At 46.6% G+C, this 21079-nt stretch overlaps 1 protein-coding gene across 3 annotated transcripts in view; it reads left to right on the forward strand.

The window, feature by feature from the left end:
- DNAI1 (dynein axonemal intermediate chain 1) overlaps window positions 1-21079 on the forward strand; it is a 147636-nt gene that overhangs the window by 111817 nt on the left and 14740 nt on the right. For 2 of the 3 annotated variants that reach the window (XM_071730133.1, XM_071730132.1), the window contains exon 19: window positions 7975-8160. The exons of the other annotated variant lie outside the window; for it this stretch is intronic. In XM_071730133.1, the coding sequence (XP_071586234.1) occupies window positions 7975-8160 (186 nt within the window). The remainder of the gene's footprint in view (window positions 1-7974; window positions 8161-21079) is intronic. 3 annotated transcript variants of the gene reach the window in all.

A 21079-nucleotide genomic window follows, 5' to 3' on the forward strand; every position in this document is an offset into this window, starting at 1 on the left:
CCTTCTTCTAAAACAATATAACAGGGTTTTAAGAAGAGGTCAAATGGTCCTCAGCCTGTCTGGATGAATGGCAGAGCTTCTGTCTGCTGAGCATTTGATTTTTTTTACTGACTCCTGGGAGCTGAGTCAAATCGGCTGAGGCAAACTCTGTTTTCTTACCATGTCAAATTGGGAGTGACCCAGTTACTGAATGAGGAAAAGCTGATAGAGGTATCCCTACACTGAAGCAGCTCCTGCAGTTAAACCAGGCAGCACAGAGCTTCTCCTGGCTGCTGTGTCACACGCCCTGGAGCAGTGGGCTGGGATGCTGCAGGGCAGAGGGATGTGCTTGGCCCTCTCCTGAACCTGGGACATGCAGCTGGCTCCAAGCTGACTGTGCTCACCTGGCTGAGCCTGAAAAGCATCATTTGTGAATGCCTGCTCATCCTCCTGAGCTGAAAGCTGCCTCTGAACATACTTGTAACAGAGCTGGGCTCAACTCCTCACCACTAGCATGAAACTGTTGTGAGAGCCTGTGTCTTTGTGTCTCTCTGGTGCTGCATTTTGTTGATAAGAAGCCCAGCGTGGGTCAGCAATGTGCACTTGCAGCCCAGAAAGCCAAATGCTCCCTGGACTGCATCAAAAGCAGTCTAGCCAGCAGGTCAAGGGAGGGGATCCTTCCCCTCTTCTCTGTTCTCATAAGACCCTACCTACAGTGATGTGTCTAGTTCTGGAGCTCCCAGCACAAGAAGAACATGGAGCTATTTGAGCAAGTCCAGAGGAGGCCGTGGGGATAATCCAAGGGGATTGGAGACAGGTTGAGAGAGGTGGGGTTGTCCAGCCTGGAGAAGAAAAAGTGCTGAGAAGACCTTTTATTGCTTTCCAGTACCTGAATGGGCTACTGGAAAGCTGAAGACTGACTTCTTATATGAGTGTGTAGTGATAGGAAAAAGAGTAGTGGTTTTAAGATGGAAAAGGGTATATTTAAATTGGCTATTAGGAAGAAATTCTTCTGCTGTGAGGATGGTGAAGCACTGGCACAGGTTACCCGGGGAGGTTGTGGATGCCCCATCCCTGGAAGTGTTCAAGGCCAGGTTGGAATGGGTTTTGAGCATCCTGATCTGGTGGGAGGTCTCCCTGCAGGGGGGTTGGAACTAGGTGATCTTTAAGGTCCCTTCCAACCCAGGCCATTCTATGATTCTGTGATTCCATGGTATTGAGGTAAGTGAAGACCAGCATTCCTGTGTTCTTGAAAAAAACGGGAAGGTAATTAATGTTTTATGAGTTGGGTCTCCTTTGTTCCTGCTAAGCCTCTGGTGCTCCTTGTGATAGAGTGACCAAGGACATTCTTACAACCCTTGTTTATAACTCAAAAATGTACTAGAGCCAACTAGCTGTATTGGAGGCTCTTCTGGCTGCAGTGGAAATACTGAGATCATACTTAAGTGATGCCTCTGCAACATGGCAGCTTGGCTTTGGTGTAAGCTGAGGCTGCCCTATCTACCCAGTGCCTTTAGGAAGCTCCAGCAACTTTCCTGGTGCTAGACAGGGGCTGGGTGTGGGCTGCTCACTTGTTAAACATATTACCTGAGAGTTTGAGAGTTTGAAACAAATAATCTGTAGAGTTTGCTAATGGATGGGGTATCGTGATTCAGTCAAGAAAATTAGTGAAATCCATCACAAGGACAGTGAAAGCCAGGCACTGAAAGAGATGTCAAATGGTAAAGGGAAGCTAAATATTAAATTATTCCTCACCATTTGCTCTTGCACTGATTTTATTCTTTGTTGCCAAGTTGTGAGGCACATCTGCCTTGTTCCTATGTACACATACTTGGTTTTGGTTGCCATCAGGTTTATTTTTGAGCATACTAGACCATTGCTGGGGAATGAAAGCTTGTAAGCTTGTAAGCTTGGAAGAAAAGAGCAGCAAAAGCTACAGCCACCTCAGACCCAGCATGTGTTCAAAGCATGCAATAAAGGCAGGGTAGTTCAGAGTAGCTCTTCAGGTCCCTTTTACATGGACCACAAAAATCAAGTTGTTCTGCTGGCAGAGCAGCTGGCTGCTTTGGGGTGATGCTGGTTGTAGGGTTCAGATCTCCCCCAGATGCCCTAACATTTTCCTCCCTGTGTTTGCTGCAGGGCAGGGCATGACAGCAGAGTTTAAGGACAGAAAAGTTAAAGTCACCTCAGAGCAATTATGCAGGCGAGAGACTTTCAGCCTCTGAATGCAATTTGCAAAGTGGGTGTGAAAAAGTAAGATGTTATAAACTCTGAACATGTTTTGATGCTGGAGCTACAGTAATAGCCTTGGACCTGCACTTAGTGCTTACAGAGCAGCCATCCAAGATGATTAAGGGAGTGGATCATTTAGAGGAAAGACTGAGGGAGCTGGGTCTCTTCAGATTGGAGGAGAATGAGGGGAAACATCATAAATATTTATGCATATGTAAAGGGAGAGAGCCAAGAGGATGGAGTCAAGCTTTTCTCAGGGGTGAGTAACAATAGGACAAGGGGCAACAAGTTAAAAATTGGAGCATAGGCTGTCCCATGTAAATGTCAGGAAGAATTTTTTCACTGTGAGGGGACAGATCACTGTAAGAGGCTGCCCAGGGAGGTTGTGGACTCTCCTTCCCTGGAGACATTCAAAACCCACCTGGACACATTTCTCTGCAACCTGCTGTGGGTGACCAGGCTCTGACAGGGGTGTTGGGGTAGATCTTTTGAGGTCCCTTCAGACCCCTAGCTTGCTGTGATTCTAAGGTTCTATGATCCAGTGAGGAACTACTGAATTTTGGGAGGTGGAATGTATTTGCCTTATTCATAGCCAGAGGAGTTGTTGTTGGTATGGATGCAACTGAACTTGATTTCTTCTCTGGATGTTTGAAAGTCGAGCATCAAAGCTTGTTTATGTCAAGTATTTTCTGCAACTGTAGCAGAGGAGCTGGATCCATTACTGCCTGTACACCAAGCATGGAGGCTGTGTTGTCACTCTGATGATAATTTTTAGGTGTTCTTACTGAGTAAAAAGAGACTGCAATAGAGACTGCAGGATTCATCTGACCCCTTGTCAGAGATAACTGGGCATCAGCTTGAATTCAGTGCTCCTCTTTGGGGGATAATGACTTCTCAGTTACCCTCCTGACATTGAGAAGTTTGCTTTGAACATCTGCCTAGCATACCTATCAACTGCTCAGCACTTTGGGACTGTGAGTCTAGGTTTCTTTTGATGCTTGTTGGGCTTATTGACAGCCCATAAATCCCTATGATGGAAGGAACTGCTTAGACCAACAGCTTGTGGTTGATTTGAAGGGTGGTTTGTATCCTGTATCTCCTTAGGGTGGGCATGGAGTTTTACAGGGACCATAAACAGAATGTTGGAGCCACTGGTTACTGCCACATGCTTTATTCTCCCTGAGGGATCTGCAGCTCAGCTTGGGAAAGCAAAGGAGAGGTCTCTCACTATCCTGTTTAAGACATTTTCAGATTTCTTTCACCTTTCTCTGTGCCTCTTCCCAGCTTTCTTGTTCTCTGAGTCATCTATATATCTCTAAGGAAGTGGCCACATATTGTTTCTAAGGACTCCCTGACAAAAGAGCTAAAATCACAGAATGGTGGGGGTTGGAAGGGCCTCTGGACATCAAATGCACTTCCTCTGTATCTGACTGATTATTAGCAGAAAGAATTAAAGTGTTCCCCACAGTCTGCAAGCAGCAGGGCTGCAGACCCTCTAAGTCCCTGGTTTACAGAATCTGCCACAGGTACCTGCTAACAGAGAGTTGATTGTCAGGAGGCTGCAGCTTCGTCTCCAGGCACAGACATCACACTGGAAATACTTTTTCGGTGGCTCAAAATCAGAGGTTTGGAACCTTCACTCTGTGGTTTCTAAACTGCTCCTGGATGAGTGTGGATGAGATTGTGGTGTCCCTGGGGCTCAGCTCCTGCAGGATGGGCAGTGCTGGGACCAGCCTGGGAGAACAAGTGGCATTCAGGGCTGGCAGGAAAGAAGGGTCTGGGGCTGTTCACAGTGGGACATTCGGTTGCAAACCACCACAGTGGTTTGTAAGCTCTGATAAGGATACTTCTTTGACATGCTTTTTGTTCCTCAGTAACATTAAAACTCAAGCTGTTGTCTTAGCATTGGGCATAGCACTGCTGTCTTGCTAGATGCTATTTTCCCACCAAAGTTACACTTTCTGCTTTAAGGACCCTGATCAAGTTATTTTCTTTCCCGTGGATTCGTTAAACTCTGAAGTGTCACATTCTGATGATGATCCCTGCCTTGCTGTGTTGCTGGAGATAAAAGTCTGGGTGATGCTTTGGTACTGAGTGAGGCATCAGGGGTCAGATGGGTGGAAGCAGGCATGCCCTGTGAGCTATAGGAGTCCAGGACAACGTGGAACTTTGTATGTCAGTGAATATGTAAATATGCTCATCTGCCTGCCATGTATGGAAAAGTATACACATATCAGCCCTCGCAAAAAATTCCAATTTGGACCAGCTGCCTGACAGTGTCTGCGTGGCAGCTTTCATCTTGATGCTTCCTGCCCTGAGAAAAAAGGTTTCCTATGGACGTACCTGCTCTCCAAGGACAGGGTTTGGTGTGGCTCTGGCTTTGGCCATCCTGGCTTCCAATGAGTCTGATACTTGAACCACACATGGGGCTGCATGGCACTTCTGTGGATCATGGTTACCCTTCCTTGGGTCACACAGTCAGACCTGACTGCAAGACCTGAGAGGCTGTCTTTGTAAGCCTGGAGTCTGGAGGGATATGGGCCATATGAGATACAGGAGGGACTGAGAGAAGCTTTGATGAGTCTGAAGGGTGGGAAATCCAGCTTGACACTACTCTGTAAACCTAAATCCCAGGACCTGAGCCAGCAAGGCAGCTCATTAGACTAGGACCTCAAGGGAGAGATACAGGTTTTCCATCCCCCATTTATTGGACAGAAAGCTGTGCCCCAAGCCCCAGGCAGTTCTGCAGGTGGTGCTGGTAACATGCAGCTCATTAACTGCACTGCTAAGCTACCTCAAGTGTTGTGGGAAGCCCTGTGCTCCTCTTAGATTACTCCCAAAGTACCAATAACAGTGTCGGTCTGACACCGTTTCCCTCTTTTGTGAGAGTTCCTGGAAGCCTTTAAATCAAAACCTCTGAAGTTGCTCCTATTGCCTGTATCCCACCCCTCCATCTGGAGTGTCTGACAGCTGATATGAGGGTGATGTTTCCAGCTGAAGAACTGAAATAATTTGTTCTTTTCCATGATTCCCTTGGCAAAGGACAACAGGCCCATTTGTTCAGAAGCTCATAAAATAGGAGCTTTGTAATAAGAACATTCATAAACTTGTTTGCTTTTGACCTCCACATTGCTGATGTTTTCGAGTTCTTGTCCAAGGCATTGTTCCTGTCTGGGCTGTCAGTGACATTTTTGAAAATCAGCCTCACCCAGGGTAATTTGCATTGCTCAGCACTCCAACACTGAGCCTTCAGACATCCCATCCTTCTCCACTGCAGTGCTGGGTATGGTGTGCAGTTGGGATACATTGACTGCTTCATGGAACAGCAGCTTAGACCTGACTGCCAGAAAGAAACCTGACCACTAATTCCACTTTCCTTTTTTTTTTATTTCTAGATTAATTGATGAGATTAGATTTCTAGATTAATTGATTTAAAAATGCAGTGGGCATTTTCCAGGCTCCTAGGTTACTAGGCATTGAGCTTGTGCTGCTGGGTGTATGTGTGAATCATGCCCTTAAAGTAATAAAAGTGTGGTCTGTGAAGGCAAGCAATTAAATCTTCAGCGAGTGTGGGTCATGGGGAGCTGATATGCCTGAGAGAGAGCTTGTTCCTTTTCAGAGAGAGTAAGCCAGCAGGCATAAAGTAAAAGCCAGAACGGACAACTTTATGTCTAGAGGCAGGAAATTGGGATTATCTTGGCTGCACTGTGGGACCTCAAGTGTCAGGTCTAGATTCACAGTTTAATGCTGGCATTTGATATTTTGATCAGATAAAAATGAATTTTTTTTCTCCACCTGTGCTTCTGCTGGCTGGGGAAGGACTCTCCAAACCACAGTTCCTCATCTGCAGCTGATGCTTTGGATTCCTTTCTTGAATTATACTGTCATGGTTTTCTCCAGAATATATCTGAGAACCCTGTCCAATTTAGAAGCTCTTCCCCATCTGGAAAAGTCTTTTACTTCAGTCTGGAGGGACTATTCCTCATGTTGTTTTCTTCAACAGTAAAACCTTAGCATGGTTTTCCTGAACGAGGACATCACAAAATGCTAGATATCATTATCTAGTTTAGACTAGATTTGAGGAAGAATTTCTTGACTGAGAGAGTAATCAGACATTGGAATAGGATGCTGAGGGAGGTGGTGGAGTCACCATCTGTAGAAGTATTTAAAGCTGTATAGATGAGGCACTTCAGGACATGCTGTAGTGATTGATACAGATATTGAGATACATTTTTAATTCTGGGGAGGGTATGTTGATAGCTGGACCTCTTAGAGGTCTTTTCCAGCTATGTCAATTCTATGATGCTGTGATGCACTGAGTCCTGTGAAGACAAAGCAGCTCATGAGGCTGCCTGGGACTTGTGCTTGCACGTTGCCCAAATCTCTTCTGTACATGGGTTCAGATAAGATTCACCAGTTCATTGGTGTGTGATGGGAAAACAGAAAACACATGTACTGATTTGATAAAAAGCCTTCCACGCTCTTAGGTATAAGCTTTTTTTTATATAGTGTTGCCTATAGGGGCAGCACTATCGCATTTCAGATAATTCCTATATTCAAATTGTGAGCATGGCACAATGTTGAAAAAATATGTCTCAACTCTCTCTTAAGTGCTGGTAAACAAGGCACAGCTGGCAGATGTACAAGTGGTTCAGTCCTAATTTTCTTCATATCCCCACTGCCCTTGTTAGCATAATATATTCCCTTCCTTAGTGTTTCTGAAGGCAGAAAAAGGACAGAAACATACTGCTGAAAGTCTCCGTGGTGGGAGTCCATCATGCTGGAGACTGCTCGCTTCAGCACTGGGGAAGAGAGGGACATCATATTTTATTAGCCGTTGCAGGCTCTATTAATGGCAGGAGCTAATTGCAGTTATTGGGAGATAATGCTAAGTTAACATGTTCTCTCAAGTAATTACCACTCTTCCCTCTGGAGTCATGATGAAACGTGCAGTTGGTGATTTGGAATGTCACTGCTGTAGCAATGCCATAAGTCTGATGTCTGTGCCAGTGTGTATCCTGACTGAGGATGGGCTCAGGTCTGCCTCCCTCCATCCTCACCTTTCCCTTTTATCCCATCTTTACCTGGCATTTCTCTCAATGGGAGTGAAGGACAGGATTGCAAGCATAGCATCTAAAGCAGCTGGGCTGGAGTGGGCTGCCAGCATCAAGCTGTCCTGTGCTGTGCATTTTCCTGCACTTCCCTGGCTTTACCCCAGGGTACACCCTTAATCATACTGTCCATGTTCCCATCACTTCCCTATTAATTACTGGTTTGAGTCTTAAATGTTGTTATTAAGCTGGAAATGTTGGAAAGCTCTGCAATAAGGGGTAGTAAGTATTTCTGACAGCCTTGCCTGCTTTGTGCATCAATCTGTGTTAGACTCTGATTTAACACCTGGTTATCTCATTATGTGCAGCATGAAGAAGGGAGATTAAGACCTGTGGGGTTAGCAGTGCTGGCTTTCAGCCTTCTCCATCCAGATCAGCTGGCATCTTGCCAAGGGTCTTGGAAAGAGCAGCAGGGAGCAAGTCCTCATTCCATTCAGGAGGGAGACAGTCTCTCAAAAGTAGCAGACAGCTTCTGCACACTGTTTACTTAAAGGAGGATAAAGGCCATGACTGGAGATGGTAATTGTTTGCTGAGGCTGTGTTTCTGTGGGACCTTTTCTCTCTGATTTCTCCAGCTATCATTTTCCTCCTGAGGGATGTTCTCGCCTGATTAATTCTTTTTGTGCTCTTTGCCCTTTTTTTTTTTCCCCAGGCCTATGTGTTTGATCTGAGCATTAATAAGTATGAACCCCTCTGCACCCAGCTAGTGGTGGCCACGAAGAACAATAAAATAACCCATATTCAGTTTAACCCTGTCTACCCTGTTGTCATCATTGGAGATGAACGAGGCCATGTTACCTCCTTGAAGCTCTCTCCCAATCTGCGCAAGATGCCCAAGGTAAGGATGCCTTGCATTCCCCCACTGGAGTCACCAAACCACAGCAGATCTCTTCATACCTTGTCACTGTCCCTTTCCTTCTGTGCAGTGGTGCTGGCAAAGATGCTTTCTAGGTGTTTAAGATTACCTTGTGCCTTTTGAGTATGGTATCTGGGATATTGGATCCTTACTGATGTTCCTGTATGAGTAAGAAGGCTCTGTTCCCTCCTGGGAAGGAGTGGGAACTGGTGGGAAGGGGGTTTCCTGTCTATGAGCACCTTCTTACCATGGTCCACACAAGCTCAGAAGCTCTGTAAAGGTCCATTTGTTTACCAAAGCTCAATCCTTTCTGAGCTTTGCGTTTTATTCACAAAACTATTGTTAAAGGAGGTCCCAACTCCTTCCTTAGTCCTTTCCCAGAGCCCACGTTGCCTGTTTTCTTGCTCTCCTGAATCATCAAAGTCTGTGTCATCTCTCCTGCAAATAAGCAAGCACTGTCTTTAATGCGTGAGGAGACTTGGGATCCTTCACACAAGTGACAGTGAGGAGATGTATGTGCCCCTGTGAGTTGGTGGACCCCCCTTTCCCAACCAGCTGTGAAGGTCAGTCATGAAAGATGATGACTTCTCCCACATGGATCCTTCACTAGACTTTGTTTCTGGGCTTCATCATTGAATCAGCTATGAGCTGAATGGCTGTAGATGCAGTGTCCTTTCTGAGCCCATGTAAATCTCACATCTAATTGTCTCTTGTGAAGTGGAGTTTTTTCAGGTTCAGGCTTTTTAGAACTGATCCAAGAAAGCAATCTCTCCAGATGATCATCTTTTACTTATATACCCCCAAAGGGTATATACTACCCAGTACTAACCCACTTTTTTAGACAGGGTCTTTGGCAAGCAACCAACCACCCTGGTGTCACTCCAGAGTCTTCCCAGTAATTTTTAAAAAGTTCCTTCAGTCAGACACCACTGAAAATGTGACTCTTCCCTGTGCTGACAGAACATAAAAAAGTCTCATGGCAGTCTGGGTATGGGAGCTGTGGAGAAGAATGTCTCATATGCTTCACAGTATGTGAGTGAATTCTATTTCCATTGAAACAGCAGCCCGAGACCATGCAATCTCTTGGGGCTGTCAGTAGCCTGGCTCAGAAGTTTTCTGTTTGTTTCATGAGTCTTTCCTGGGTATGGAGAAGCACCATGTTTGCCATGGACCCAGTTTACAGAAGGGTTCAGCAGTGACAATGGGTCACACACAACTAAATGTAGATGCTCTCTGTGCTGTCCTAGCTGTGGGGTGAGCTGTAGCCAGCAATACTGCACTGTGGGTCAGAATAAATTAGAATATCTTCTTCCACTCCTGGTGGCCATTCCACAGATGTATGGATGTTGTCATCTTCCATTGCCAACTTTCTTCAGAGGCAAATTGCATGTTGTTGTCAAAGCAGCCTAAATTGTGAGTTCAGGAGTGGCTCAATCACTTACTGCTGACCTTACACCAGTAAGTAACATATCCCAGGCAACATATAAATAGCTTGGAAATGGACTCTGCTGCTCTGATGTTATTAAGCTATCTGTCTTTTGCTTGCTTGGTTAACTTTGAAGGGACACCAAACACTGTACTAAATGTTTCTTGAACATGCAGAGAAGGAGAAGGGGTGTTCAGGCACTGCTGGTGATGTGTGCAGGTTCCCTGACTACACCCAGCTCTGCTTTGAAAGAGATGAGAATTTAAAACAGTTGACATGCAGTGTCTTGGTGAAGCAGCTGACCTGGCACAGACAGCTCAGCTGCCTCTCTGTGTCACAAGTGGACAAGTGAGCTGGATCACTGAGCCTGTCTTTCATGGTTGATGTAGCACCTGCTGTGCAAAATGCCAGAGCCCAGGAACCTGTGGTGAGAGGTTTAGCTGCTGTGAGAGGGTGGTCTATCAGGGTCTATCAGGGGGAAACCAAGCCCAGCAGAACAGGCAGTGACATCCTCTGTGTCCCTTCCTTGCTGTGCCAGCTGAAATAGCCAGAAGCCTCCAACCATGTTTGCAGGAGCGTAAGGAGTCAGCTGTACCTCCAGAATGTTGATTCTGGTCCATCTGAAGATCAAATCAGTGTGCTCTTTAAACATTTACCCTGTGCAGCCAGCTTTCCTCTGTAAAGTGACTTCACTTCTTGAAAAAGGAAGTCCCCAGAGCCAGGTTTTTATAAGTGGAGAGGGTCCAAAGCTGTGCAGAGGAGTCATGGCATCCCAGCTGTCTCCTTGCAGGCGAAGAAAATTGTCTGTACATGGTTCATTACCTGGATACTCCAGACTGGTCCCTCTGGTACTTCATCCCCTTGGAGCCCAGAGGGAAAATCTGCCCAACACTCAGAAGAACAAGCCATGGCCAGTGCTTTTGGAGGTTGTTGGCCTTCCCACCAACTCCAGCATCTGCAAGTTTATCTGCCTGGTCTTGTTTGAATCAACAATTCCCATCGACATTTGGTGAATTCCCAACTTTGGAGGTGGGAATGTGCCTTTTCCTGAAATCTGGCAGAACACTATGTGCTTATGGGAAGGGGCAGCCTGAGGCTCATCCAAGTCCCAGAGCTCCCCTGTTTCACACTGGTGTCACGGGTTTGCTTGTGAAGCTTCTCCACCAGCTTCCCACTCATCTGGTACATCTGCTTTTGACAGGTATGACTAGCAGACAGATCACCCTTTTTCAAGAGAGCTCTTAATAGCCACATGTCATTCCAAAACACCTTTCTTCACCTAAAAATAGATGCAGAGCTGTCTGGGCTTCCAAGGTAGTGCTCACCAAGAGCTAACTTTATCCTCATGGGATTTCAGCCACTCTGAATTTGTTCTTGTTCCCCTGTTAAACTGGGGTGCTTGATAAGTGGAAACAGGGAGGGTTCTCATAAGACCTTGGTTCATTCCTCTCTTCATGTCCTTGAGTGAGGAGGGGATGTTCAAGAGCTCTTTAAATAATTCACAGGGTTGATCTGCAGCTTAATTAATGTTTGTAAAACACTTTGGGATCCTTAAGGAGAGTTATTTAATACTCTGAGGCTTGCTATCAGTAGTGTTGGCAGCGACTCATTTATGAGCACTTGGCAGAACAAATAAGCCAAAGGGAGGGTCTTTTTTCAGAAGTGACTTTCACCAAGACACCCAGTAAAAGCTTCCAAAAATGCCTTAAATCCCCTGTGGATTTTTGCCTCCTGAATCACTAACAGCAGATGGGAAAAGGTGCATTTGTTGTTAAGGGAAAGTTGGTGACAGGGGCTCTGTCACACGTCAAGCACTTGCATCGAGGGCACATCTGTGTACACGGAGGGTACAGAGGTCCCTGTACTCGTGCCAAGCAGAGCTGGCATCCCTCTCTCTTTGCTTTCCCATGTGCTTTAGATCCTGAAGCCCTCCTTAACTACACAGGCTGAAATCTCTGGCATGGGACAGGCACATTCCTCTTGGCCCAAGACTGTGAGATGGTTTTTCGTTTGTTTTTTTTTTTCCACAAGGTGTGATCCTGGTAGAGGTTTTCTGTGCCTGTTACTGTTGTTCTTAGGTCAAGTGAGGCTCCTGAGAGCCTTTTGGAAATGCTTCTGGGAATTCCCAGCTAAACTTCTGGATTGCTAAGCACCATCTCCAAGAGACTGAGGAGCATGGAGGTTGTGTGTGGGGGGGGAGGGTGAAGACAGAAGAACCCAAACCTTGCAGGAAGAGCAACAGTGAGGCAGAAAACAGAACTTGCCAAAAATGAGCTTGCAATCAAACACCCACCATCATGGTCCTGCATAGGTCATGCTGACCATTCATCTCCCTGAGCACCCAGCCCTGCATGGGCAGAATGTTTATGCCAAGAGATGCTGCCCTGTGCAAGGAGATGTGGTGGAGCCAGTGGGGCTCAGAGCTGGGGCAGAGATGCTTGCATTTTTTAAGTTGCAGCAGTAGGAACAAGTGGCTTCCCTGCTGTCATCCAAGCCACGTTTGGACCCTAAGCACTGTTTAAATATTGCAGTGGTTGTCAGGCAGGAATTGTTTAACTCGTAAAATATTGTTCCTAATTTGTATCAACCTTGATGCTTGAGTTCACCCGAGGGAAGCATTGCTGTGGGAAGAATCAGTTTGGGGTTGAGCTGTTTAATTAGTGAGCCTTTCAGGTTTTATTCGAGGGTTGTTAGAAATTAAAGCATTTTGTCATCACAGTCAGAACCTGTTCGTGGGCATTGGTTTGTTTTTAAAAAAACTCCTAAAATAGCCTGGAATAATGCCAGTCAATGCCAAAAGCAGGCAGGAAAGAGTGAAAAAAAAAAAAAAAAAAAAAAAAGAAAAGTGTGAAGAGTTTTTATAAATGTTGGGAGACCACAGCAGAGTGGGAGACAAAAAGAAAGCAGGTCAATACAAAGGTGACAATACTACATTTGCTGAGGCACAGGCACATTTCTTGGCCAGTGGTCAGGCTGACAGCCAGGGAGGCAGCCAGCTTTTTGGCCTAATGCTTGTCTTGGACATTTACATTGGATTATCTAGCATGGTTATCTCAGCTTCTGTTCCTCCTGCTGGTTTCTTCAGATGCAAGTCACCTCTTTCTCTGTCCCTTGGGGACAACAATCATGTTGCTTCCCAGGCTGTAACTCCTGGCTGAGAGGGTCTGGCCAGGCACAGATGGAGTGGGAAGGGGAACACTGCTGCTCACTCATCCTGGGATGTGGTGTTAGGGATGCTGCAGGCACATGCCTGGGAGTCCAGCCCTGGCTGCCTGTGAGCAGCTTGTGTTGTGCAGACAAGTGAGGGGGCATGAGGTGGCTTTGAGCCTTCCTATCCATGTGCTCAAGCTGGCACCTGCTTTGCTCTCCCCGTGCCTGTTCACACCTGGCAGTGTCACCCCTGGACTCCCCATGTCCCACTGTTTCTTTGCAGAATGAAGATTTTTGTCCTTGTACAGATCCAACCCAAGGCTTACCCAGCCCAGGGGTAAACTGCTGACTTTTCTGCCTCAAGGGATTTCGATTCTTTGACTGTAGCTGGTGGCAGAGTGTGGGAGGGATCAGTGAGGATTAGGGGAGCTCTGATGAACAGTGGGAGGGTGTTGATTTTTCAGGAGGTGAAGGAGGGAAGGGAGTTTGGAGAAGGCTGATGGAGGTGTTTTAGGGAGACAATAAGAGAGTGGCTGAAATCTCTTCTTCAGCCTATCCCCCTCCCCAGCATTGTCTCCTCCACTATCTCATGGGGATTCAGGTTGATTCCTCCTCATACTTCCCTAGCAGCCTCCATTGCACACAATGATTTCTCAATAAGAGACTATGGTTTTGTCCCTATACCCATATTTGGTGGGATGTAGCTCAAGTCCAGACTGGTAGTAAGTTATGACAGTGTGAACAGACAGTGGGATGCTTAATCCTGAACCTCACTGTTATGTAGCCTTGCTCTGCTGTGATCTAGGGTGACAGAGAGAAACTTGACAGTCCAAGAACAGATTATTTCTGTTCTTAGTATTTTCCTGTGGCTGTGGCAGGTGTTTCCTTAGCTTTGAGGGATGAACTGACCAGCATGGGAAGATGAATCTGAACTCCTGCCTTCCTGCCCTAGGAGGTACAGTCTATCTGCATGTAGGACTGCATTAACATAAGAAAGCTATAGATTAGGTAAGGTCTCCAAGTTCACATCAGTCCTGAACTGCTGAGTGCTTCAGCACTGAGGAAAGTACATTTTGTCCCTGAACTTTCTATTTCAACAGCTCTCATATGATATCATTCTGTCTAGTGCCTCAGTTTTAATGCAAATTCTCCTCTCTCGTTGAGATTCCCTCCATCGCCTCTCTGCTGTTCAAGCATTTGTTGGTTTCCTTGTGTCTCTTCAGTGCTGCTTAATTGCCCAGTGACCCACAAAGCACAGAGTACAAGCAGTGCTGGAGGAATTTGGCTATGAGCACTGCTCTGCCTTGCTGACACCACGATGGCCTCCTCCAGATGCAGCTTGGCCCCCTGATAAGGAGGGACACACAGATCAGCTTGGGTCTCATAAAAGCTGGCTTGCAGCTTTTGATGGGTTTGCTCCCTCTGAGATTTCCAAATGCCTTTTTATTTCCTTGCAGTCCCTCCCGTGTTATTCAGGCTAGTTGCAGAGAGTTGCTCTCTGTACTGTTAGGGAAAGAGATGAGAGGTGGATCCAGGTACTCTTGAAACCCTGTTTATACCTGTTCACAGCTTTCTGTGTCACTTGTGTGGGCCATGTAGGGACACAGGCACTAGCACTGACTGGGAAGGAATCCCAACACAGGTTAGGGACACATCTTTAAGGACAGTTCTCTCTGACCCTACCTTGGAGTAGGCAGGGCTGGAGGTGACAGTCCCTGCTGTCAGTGTGTGCTGGCCAGGGAGAGGTTTGTACCCCTTGTGTGCAGCCTGGCAGGGTGTGAGCAGGATTGCTTGTGACCTGTGGCCATTCTGCTATGCAGATCTGTGACTCATAACTGTAAATCAACATCTACCAAAGGGAACACTGATGTGCACTGACAAAAGCAGGCTACCCTGCTCCTTTTCTGCTTTCCTGTCCTGCTTCTGTGCTGGGAAACCCATTATCAGAAAACCCTTCATAGTTCCCCAGGATCCCTTCTTCCACCAGTGTCCCATGTTAGGGCATCTCCTCATCTAGAACAGCCTGAGATAAAATGAGGAGACTGTTTAATCCTGAAAAGCTGTTTCTTGAGAAAGGAGATGATTCATATGTCAGCAGGTTCCAGTCCTTCTTGTGCAGAACTGAAGTCTTTGGATATTTATCCAGAGATCCTGGATACATCCACTGGGGACAGGAGTGTGGCTCTGTGGAACACATTCAGATGTCCAGTAATGTCACACCACAGGTACAAATGAGTTCTGTATCACAGGCAGGCATGTGGCAACCTTAAACACTAGCACTGTTTGGAGAGCTAACCCAAAGAAGTGAGCAGTGGATCTAAAGGACTTGAATCTTCCTGTGTTCAATTTTCTTCATTTCTGGAGATGTATAGTACATCAGGCTATGTGTAGGGAGAAGAGAGCTCTGTGTGGCTGTGGGATTGTTGAACCTCAAGGACAAATGAACTGGGGTTTTTCTTCTTTTCACTTTTTCTGGTCTCATGTTTTCAATCTTATTTTTGTTATGTAATCTCACTTTCTGTAAGTGCTCTGTTTTGAAGTTGGTGGAGATAACATCACCGTATTTGCAAGTTATTTTAAGCTGAGGTAAGTTCTCAGTGGTCAGGAAAAAGAGTTTAGTACATTAAATTGCAACACTGGCAACTGGAGCAAGAACAGGTCCCATTTTGAGAAAATTCAGTGGTACTTACAAATTATTTCTGAAGGGCAAGTCTCCTCCTGTGAGGTGATGTGTGCTGTCAAGGTGACACTGACAAGGCCAGGATGACTGGCTTTGAATTTCTAATTGCCTCTTTGAAGAGCTCTGTAATAATAAGGATTGCCCATGTATGAAAACAATGCAAGACCACTCCATTTTGTAATACTAGGGTTTTAAGGAAAAATTAGAGGGGGATTTCTTTGTGACCAATGACAGTCAAGTCACTGAGCTAAATGTCCCTCTCTAGATACAAAGTTGGTATGTGTCTGATGTATTTGAAGCCTTCTGGGCATGCAAGAGTAACTGAAATTGGAATTTGGCCAAGCAAAATGTTTTTTTAGTGGGGCCTTATTTTATTCACAGAATCACAGAATTGTCACAGCTGGAAAAGACTTCTAAAGTCACTACGTCCAGCTGTCAACATCCCTCCCCTCCATAAAATCAATATCAGTATCACCCACTAGAGCATGACCTGAAGTGCTTCATCTACACAGTTTTCAAATACTTACAGGGATGGTGACTCCACCACCTCCCTGGGCAGCCCATTCCAATGCCTGCCTACTCTGTTGGTAAAGAAGTTCTTCCTCATCCCAGGGGCCTGTATTTGGGAGGGATCTGCATTAGCAAATCCATTGCCAGTTGCAGTGCACACCAGGGTTGTCATTTCAGTGGAGCTGATTGATTGATTGATTGATTGATTAAAAAATGCAAACCAAGTCCGGGAAGAGCAAGAGTATTGCTCTCATGTCTGGGAAACATAACTTGAAGGAGCTTTTTAGGACCTCACAAATAAATTCAGCCATAACTTAGTCTCAGCCTAAAAGCACCTGCATGATGTATTCACAGTGCTGAGAGGCTCTTTAAGTGAGCCCATTCCAATACCTTCCTGCTCTCTTGGCAAAGAAGAAGTTCTGGTGCAACCTCTTCTTCTCTACTCCTTCTTTTGTATTTCTCCAGGACAGTACAGTTATGTTGCTACAAGAACTCTGCAGGCTTTGTGTCTTCTTTTTCATGCACAGGTTCTGTCTGTGCTTTGGTGTGTGCCATCCTAGAGCTCTCCAAGCCCCAGCAGCTTGGTCTTTGCTCCTCTGCTGCCCAATGAGTCCATTGCTACCAGTCCAGGGAAATGCTTAATGCATGAGAAGGAGTCCTGCTTCTAAGTTTCAAAGGACTTGCATTTTGGTCAGATCTGTGGTTCCCTCAGTATGCCTGTTCAGCTCCTCTTTGAGCTGCAGCCTCTGCTTTCCACAGCACCTTGGCAGAAAGCCTTGGCATCACGGGGGTGGGCACAGCATAACTTTATGGAAGAGAGGCACTGCCACTTGTCTCACCTTTCCTGCCTGTTCAGTTCTTTAGCTGTCCACTTGGGATTCATTTTTATGCACACGACTTAAGTCCTCTCCAGGATGCTGGGGGAACCTGATAATTGCTGTGGTTTTTTTCCTGCATAACAGCCCTGGTAGAAAGGTGGAGGGACCACAGGGGGGAATAGGCTGTTTTCAAACAATGTCCTCAGCAGAGCCAGCAAGGGAGACTCCTGGGTGTGAGATCAGGTCTGTCAGTCTGCAGCCTTCCCTGCAGAGGCTGTTGGGTGCTCAGCCCACTGCCATAGCTGATTAAGGTTTCCTGTTGATGGAGACAACATGGATGCTTATCCTCCAGGTCATATGAGGGTAGGCAGGTTTTTTTTTTTCTCAAGAGAGCCCAGAGCAGCTCTCAGGAGTGCAGCTATTGCTGAGCACTGGCTCTGCCGCAGGGGTGTGGGGGAGGAGAGGTTGTCAGCTCAGCCCCTGTGCTGCAGGATGCATTTGAAGGGCAAGGACACAGCTCATCATGAGGATGGAGTGCAAAGCAGGGGATGGGGCTTGGGAGACCCAACCCTAGTCCTGGACATGGCCTCTGCATCTGTTTGGAGAAGATGCAGCCCCCTCTCCATGTTGATATGGGGTGAGATCACCCATCTTCCTTGGAAAAACAGTGGTCAAGTAAGAGGTGTCCATGGACACCATGGTCCCTTACAGCCTTTATTCTCACTTTGGGATGTTTCCATCATAGTCACACCTCAGGAGAGGAGCTGATGCTGAGGTGCACTGATGGACAATTCCATCCCACCAGGAGCCAACACCTGGGAAGATCTCATGCCTCCCTGCATTTTCCATCACAGGAAGACAGCTGAATATTGCAGATTATCAAGGCCAAAATTTCAAGCTGGAGCAGCCAGATCCCTGCAGAACTGGCGAAAACTGGAAAGTGGAAGAGGATACTGTGAATTTCTCACTCACAACCAGCAGACACAGTATGATGTGTGCTCTGCTGACTGTGCCAGCAATCCCATCTTGTCCCTGTGCCACCCCTCAGCTGTCCATCATGGCAGGCAGAGGGGCAAGAAGGGGAGGATGAGAATGCAGATCCCAGTGTAAGGCATAGGGAAGAGGTGACAGTAGTATGAGCTAAAGGAGGAGAAGCTGGATCATGGCACAAATGGGCATGGGATTGTCCCATGGGTGCCCCAGCCAGCAAGACATGTGGAACTCTGGGACACAGGTTTGACCTCCATTTTGTGCTGGTGATGCAATTTAGGTGGAAAAATGTAACTAGTCCTCTCCAACTCATGGCTGTGCATTGTCCTGGGCACCTGAGGATGGACTCAGCAGGGACAGCAAATGGGACAAACCATTTGTAAGGTGCACCCTAGTCATGTTTTTGCATTGCCTTGATGAACCTGGTAATGCCTCAGAGCTTGGAGAAGGTGGGTTTTTACTGTTCTTCAAGCTCATCAGCTTTTCCTTGCTTGTCATGTTACATACCTTGTCCCTGGTCATTTTATGGGTGCTCTGGAGCAGTGTCCCTCATTGCAGAGCCCCGTGGTATTCATTGAAGTGACAAATGCAGGAAATTTGGCATGGCATGGAGCAGAGAGATGTGGCTACAAGGGCCAGAGGAACAGCTTGGTTCATCCCTGGATCTCCTCCTGAGTCACTGCCAGAACCTGACACAGCCTTCCCCAAAAAGCCAGCTTGGGCTGGAAAGGGCTGAGGCTGCCAGCAGAGACACAGGAGGCTGCTCCCTCCATGGGAAGACTGTGTCTGTGCCTGTGTAAAACACACCCCAAATGCATTGTTGTAAAAAGCCCTTCACTTGCAGACTTCACCTGCCTGTTTCCTGACACAAGGTGTGTCCATCCACAGACCTTCATGCCTCTGCACAAAACCCTGATCAAAAACATCACCCTGCTCCCAGCCCTCTCCCCAGCTCACCCTTGTGCCACTTGCCAGCCCCCCTCTGAAAGAAAAGAAAGGGAGACACCTGTGCCAGCCAAACAAATGGCCCTAGCTCAAATTAATTTGATGGGCTCAACAGCAAATTGTTTAAATGAGAGGAGGAAAGGCATCTCCAATGAATAGAATGTCTGTCTGCTCATGGTGATGGAACTGACGCAAAAGGATTATTTTTATCCTGTGGAGAAAAGGAAGAGCAGAGCCCTGTGAAGCTGAGTCAAGGAGGGGCTGCCTTACAGTACCACTGGCTGTGGGAGATGCAGTGACTGCTGCAATCAGAGCAGCTCTGGGGCTCTCCTGGAGGGAACCTGTTGTGCTCCAGACCCCTGACTGTTCCTAAGAGATGGGATGCCAGATGCCAGCCATGGGATGCTGTCTTAGGGCAAACATCCCCTCCTCTACCTTACTCCCACCTCCCACCAGGGAGCTGCCTGTGGTCCTGCTGCTCACAGTCCAGGAGTCATCTGAGCTTCCCACACCCTGCAGGGTCCTGATCAATGCAGTGACCTGTCTTGCCTCAGCTATTGCTGTATTTTCCACCTCCAACCCACCAGGCTGAAATCTCCTTCTCAGACATCCCATGGGATGTGCCCTTGCAATGTGGTGTTCTCTGGGTGCAGCTCTCCCACTGACCTTCTCAATGCAGAGGGGTCCTTTCACCTTCCTGGCCACAATGCTCCCATTTCTCTACCCTGGCAGCTGTTTCACAGGACTGCCAAGTCCCATCCTGATGATCTTTGCCCTAATGCCAGTCCTGATGGCAAAACACTTGCTCCATCATCCCGTTTTTTGTGCAGGAAATTGTCCCTCCTCACACACAGTATCTTGTGTTTGTCCCTGTTGTATCACATACAGGTTTTTCAGGTCAGATTTCTGGTCCAGCAAAGTAATTTTAAATTACAGTCCTGCCTTCCTGGACACCTGCAGCCTTCCCATCTGTCCCTCTGTCCAAGAGCTAAAAGAAACACTGACCAGATCCTCTTCAGACCATGGATCTGGAACACACTATTCTATTTTACTCAATTTATACAGATCTTTTGCCTTACCTGAGGATCAGGATATCAAGGTAGGCAATGGAAAAATCTTCCTAAGTTTGAGATTAGTGACTTGTATGCCCTTCCTGTCTGCAAGGTCTGTTATTGTGTTGCAAGAAGAAACCAGATTTGTTCACCGTGGGCTTTTTTGGTTCAAATTCATGTTAGCAGTGATGCATCTCCTCACAGACACTTACCTGTGTTGGCTTATCCCAATTGTCTTCTGAAAAGTGCAGTTAAACTGAAGGGTCTGTGATTCTTTTTTTTTTTTTAGGAGTTAATGCATTTGCCCTTTTCAACTTCCTGATCCCTGTCATTCTCTAAAATTACCCTAAATAAATTCTTCAGATCATGGCTGTTAGGTCAAGCCAACATAAAAGCATCTTCTTTCCCAAGGGGCTGGGGCTGTCTTGGCATGGAGGGTCTGAAATACCATAAGCAAGCCAAAGCATGAGGGCACAGATAATATCTTTAGGCAAACAAACCTACTTGGGGAAAAAAAGATAGTGTATGTGCCCTAGAATTTGTCTTTTATTCTCCAGATATATATTAATTGAGCTAACAAAGGGCATTGTGTCTCCCTGCCAGCCTGTGCTGTCTGGTTACATACTGCCCTGTGCCAGGCAACTTGGCTGCTGATGTTGTGCCTTCCCAGGAGCAGAGATGGAGCATGGATGTGAGCACTGCTTGGTCTCTACTTTCTTATTTGTTTGCTTCCTATGACTTTCTGATGATTATATTGACTTGCTGTCAAAAGTCAGGCACTGAAAACAAGATGACCAGAAGTTGCTTGCAGAGATGCAGCTTGAACCATGTTCATCTCTTGGCAGGATTAGGCCTCCTGCTTCCATCTTCACAAAGGACCTGCTAAGTCAGGAAAAGAAACTAAAAGGCTCTCTTTTAATCTGGCCTGGTCCACCTAAGAACATCCAGTGAGAGTGCAGGAAATTAATAATTTAGTGTCTTTCATGTCCTTAAAAAAAAAAAAAAAAAAAAAAAAAAAAAAAAAAAAAAAAAAAATGCATGCCAGGCATGGCTGGAGTTTGTTACAGAGCAGAGCAAAAGCCAAAAGCCTGATGGATTGGGTTTCAATTACAGCTGCTTGTTCAAGAAGAAAAACTGTACTATAAAAACACTGCAGCCTAAAAGGCTCCTGCAAGCCAGGGGGGCTGGGAAACCTGATCTGCAAAAGGAAAAGGAAAGCCCATCCTGAGAAGCCACTGCTCACCTGCTGCCACGAGGCCCAAGGCAGGGTTGCTGAGATGCCACCCCACTCAGCCCAGCCTCACAGGGCTCCCCCAGCCTAAAGCTCCAG

The sequence above is a fragment of the Heliangelus exortis genome, chromosome Z (genome assembly GCF_036169615.1).
Source record: "Heliangelus exortis chromosome Z, bHelExo1.hap1, whole genome shotgun sequence".
NCBI classification, from domain to species: domain Eukaryota; kingdom Metazoa; phylum Chordata; class Aves; order Apodiformes; family Trochilidae; genus Heliangelus; species Heliangelus exortis.